The 4249-nt window shown below is 41.0% G+C and overlaps 1 protein-coding gene across 1 annotated transcript; it reads left to right on the top strand.

The window, feature by feature from the left end:
* The first annotated feature begins 1908 nt into the window (after positions 1-1908).
* On the top strand, positions 1909-4014 carry BCR41DRAFT_362938 (hypothetical protein). The gene has a single exon (XM_022025797.1). The coding sequence runs from the start codon at positions 2120-2122 to the stop codon at positions 3821-3823; it is 1704 nt and encodes a 567-aa protein (XP_021876479.1). The 5' UTR covers positions 1909-2119; the 3' UTR covers positions 3824-4014.
* The last annotated feature ends 235 nt before the right edge of the window (positions 4015-4249 follow it).

The following is a 4249-nucleotide window of genomic DNA, read 5'->3' as shown; positions in this document are numbered from 1 at the left end:
GGTTTGTCCATTGTATATTAGTATAGAAAAAAAATACTTGTATTAAATATGCTTTTTGCACACAGATGAACAAACTGATGAGCACAATATCGATTTATTTGATGGTAACAAGGAGGGCGATACATCTAAACATATTGTTGATTACTTAGTTGACTACTTCAACAGTCATGCAATTGGTTGCATTGTTCATTGTTTTGTTTAATGTTCTCCAGACCCGACATTGTGGAGTAGAAGCCATCGCGCCACGGAGAGACAGGGCAAAGAAAAAGTAGGGGAACGAAGGTGGGAGTAGGGGAAAGTGGTGCGCCAAGCTCACTCATGTCACAGAATAATCTGAAGCGTTAGATGTGTAAGTTGAGAGAAAGAGGCGTCCTCAATACGCTCTTCCATGAAGCGAAAAATAGAAATGTAAAGTTTCTTGATTGACATTAATTAAGCAATGACAACAAGAATCACACTACCTAGCGCTGCTGAATTTGGCAATCGATGATGGCTAGGATCTGTGTTATTGTTACTCTCGTTACATTTATTGAGAGCCCCGATCGATGGCAGTTCATTTTCATCGAAGTTTTTTTTGTCTTTTTGGAAAAGGGCTGGCCAAAAGCTGGCCAAAAGCTGGCCAAAAGCTGGCAAAAAGCTGGCAAAAAGCTGGCAAAAAGCTGGCAAAAAGCTGGCCCAAAGCTACAGGAGCAAAGGGACAGCAAGAGGACAGCAAGAGGACAGCAAGAGGACAGCAAGAGGACAGCAAGAGGACAGCAAGAGGACAGCAAGAGGACAGCCGAAGAGAAAAAGTATCCTCCTTGCACATTGATTTATGTATTTAGGGTTGATACGTGACTTGTTATTCTAAATAAAATAAGCATGGAACTACTGTGGGACTTTTCGTGTAGTTGAAATTTTAGCGATATTGAGTTAAAATGCAGTCCTGTACTAAAGTCTGATAAGGCAAACAGAGTTAAGTGTTCATAATTCTCAAAGATATGTCACTTGTCCCATTCTTGACTACCATCTTGGTCAATAAGTCTCTAATAGCACACTGTTCTACCTTACAATCTATCGGGTATACAGCACGTCTTTATTTTACCTAGGAATAAGACGGATATCTTCTTTCTTTCTTTTTATGATATGCGGGATATGCTTTTCATCTTGACTAGCATAGCGTACTAGTGAAAACATCGGTTTATGGCCAACAGTCGCCTCTATTTTCTTCTCGATTTTAAAGATTGAATGTCAAGCCCATTGATTTTAATCGCCTTGAGACAAATAAAGTCTCTTAAACAAAGTAGGATTTGGTACAAGTAAGGCTGAATTATTGTTGAGAAAGATAGAATACCATTACTTCTCTACAGCATCTCTTTACAATCTCGAGATCGACAAACTTCCCAAAAAGCTCAATTGTCGTAACCACAAAATTGCTATTATTATTAGTAAAGTAGATATCCTTCGAGAGACCCCCGAAACACACGCCCTCTAAACCAGATGGTGATGTGGTAATGTATGTATATACCATTGCTCTGTGTTATATTTTGAAGAAGCATTCGAGCCAAATGCAGACAACCTCACTCCAATTGGATTCTAAACAGCATTTCTCTCAAAACACAGTTTGTTGTTTTTTCTTGCTAAATACTGAAGACAGTGCTACTATTTACTGTTGTCCTTTGCGCCCACATTTGTTCCCCTTGAGTTATGGATGCTACTTTTGTTTTTGTTTTTTTCTTAGTGCTGCAATCATACCATTGCCATTAGTAAAGTAGTTATTCTACCAGAGATTCAGGCTCGGGGCTAGGAGGCATTCGTATAGACAAACATAACGAATGCGATGACTTAGAATCCACTCACGTGGTAAAGACGACCATAATATAAAAGCTCGTCCGCCGTAATATTAAAGATCCCTTCTCTTTGTCCTATTGAACCTCCGCTTTATTACATCGTAACTTTTTATTTACGTTTATAACATTGCTAGACCGACCCGCAGTCCTGTTGTTGCGTGTTGTATTTTAAACCTGGATACCTGGATTTATTATTCATAGCCTTCAAACGAGCTCAAAGCCGCATTCAGGTGTATAAAAGGACACGCGGTTGGTGATCAGGTCGGATCTTATATATACCCTTTCATATCATGGGTATCAGAGGTGTATTTCAGTTTATTTTAAAGCGCAGTGTACCGGTGGCCGTTCCTTCGCAAGATGAAAAAATTTCCAAAATGCAGTCGTCAACTTCCCAAAATGTGCCTGATCGCAATTATACTTGTTCCATCATCTCTCCTCATTACTCTAAATTGAATCCCCTGGACCTTCCAGAAATCATTTCGTGTGTTGGTGATTTTCTCGATAAAAGTGACATCGCTAAATGTCTTCGCATCTCCAAGTCTTTCCACAATGCTCTTATCGAATCCCTCTGGAAAAGGATCCATGTCAGACCTCATTACAGACGCCCAACTGAACAAGCACTGAAGAAACACGGGAGATATATTGAGGAGCTCGTGATTGAGTTCAAGTTCCCAAAGGGGTACATGTCGTTGCGGGGTTGTAGTCGCCTCAAACACATCAGTGTTAATCTATATCCAAGCCGTCCTGTGCCAAATGATCTTATCAATCTTATCAGGGCCCACACAGTTACCAAGCTCTCATTTAATTGTCAGAGTTTACGAGAGACATGGAGAGAATTATTGGAATTTGCCCATCTTGAGGACTTGACCATTTGTGGAACAAATATAAGCAAGGATGAGATTGATTTATTTTTTCAAGTCTGCAAGAAAATTAAATACTTGAACATGCGCGAGGTGTTCATCTTTCAGCTACCTTCCAACTTCTTGAACGGCACGGACGAATTGATATTTCCAAATATTATCACGCTACACTTTGTAGCTGTCACAATAGGCATCTCCCCACCACATTCATCGCCTTATTGCCTTGGTGTGCTGACTAGGAGATGTCCAGGGTTGCGATCATTGGATATTGGTACCCCCTATATTAAAAAAGAACCCCCCGAATTCTTTAGAGCAACATTCCTCCATCATTCCTACACTTTCACCAATCTGTCCAGTCTACGCCTTGATATGAAAATAGATGACGAGGATATGGCGGCACTTCTCAGACGGATGGCTGGACTAAGGCGGCTAGATATCCCAGATTGTGAGTTCGGTCCATTTTCTCTTCAAGAGTTATTAGCGTACGAGGGAGAAAGTCTGGATAGTGGGGTCTTAGTACGAAAAAGGAGGGATCGGCGGCTATGCGATACAATTGAGGAGCTCTTATTCAAAAGACAAACTGAAAGGACCGATGGCATTGTCCAAGCAATCCTATCCAATTGTCCACGTCTAAAGAGTCTGTGGGGACCTAAAATCACAGTGACAGAAATCGTCAATGGAGCAGAATGGGTCAGTACTGACCTTGTCAGATTGATCATCGACCTTGAAGCTGACGTTGACCAAGAGACTGCGGAGGGTATGGAGAAGCAGCGTATTGTGTTTAGGCGGCTAGGCAAGTTAACTCGACTGCGTGAGCTTGCTTTGGCAGGCCGAGGGTCTCTGATTGCTATTCGAACGCTGGATTTGAGGTTAAGAGCGGGTCTGGATGAACTGGTCAACTTGAAGTGGCTATATTCAGTAGAATTCAATTATGTTGGGCATCGTATTCAATATGAGGAAGCGACATGGATTGTAAACAATTGGCCAAGAATAAGGTACTTAAGATACACTTTAATCAACGAGGTATATCCTGCGAACAAACTAAGCACACACCAATTAGCGGCCGAATTATTTAATTCCCACAAAATCAGCGCGCAAAATAACTCAGATGGTTGGAAGTACAGGTATTACTAAACTTGCCGGATCCGCAGCAACGATAATATAAGCTTCAGTATCTTAAGCGAAGATGATTCACAACTACACTTTGGGAAGATCGCGGGAAAGGACGGTACGAGAGGCTTAGTCTTAGTATGGTAGTTTAGTGAAATTAGGAAGGTTTCAATCCTGGTTTTCCCAAATGCTTTCCCAAACGAATTTGTTTATAAGAGATAGCCTGTGTTGTGTTAAGTATAAATGACCGATGCAATCTTCTGTTCCTTTGGAGCGAACTGTGTTTCTAAAGGTACCATCCCTATGACGCAAATGTGTAAGCAATCCTCTATACCGATGCAAAAAAAAAAAAAAAAAAAAAAAAAAAAACACTCGTGCAAATGTTGGAACAATGTGTGTCATATCTCCGTTCAACCCACATGGGTCTCGTCTTCTAGTGGAACGCTTGTC

Source organism: Lobosporangium transversale (genome assembly GCF_002105155.1).
Source record: "Lobosporangium transversale strain NRRL 3116 chromosome Unknown BCR41scaffold_58, whole genome shotgun sequence".
In the NCBI taxonomy this organism is placed as follows: Eukaryota; Fungi; Mortierellomycota; class Mortierellomycetes; order Mortierellales; family Mortierellaceae; genus Lobosporangium; species Lobosporangium transversale.
Note: the sequence above shows the minus strand (reverse complement) of the source record. Positions and strands in the feature narration are given on the sequence as shown.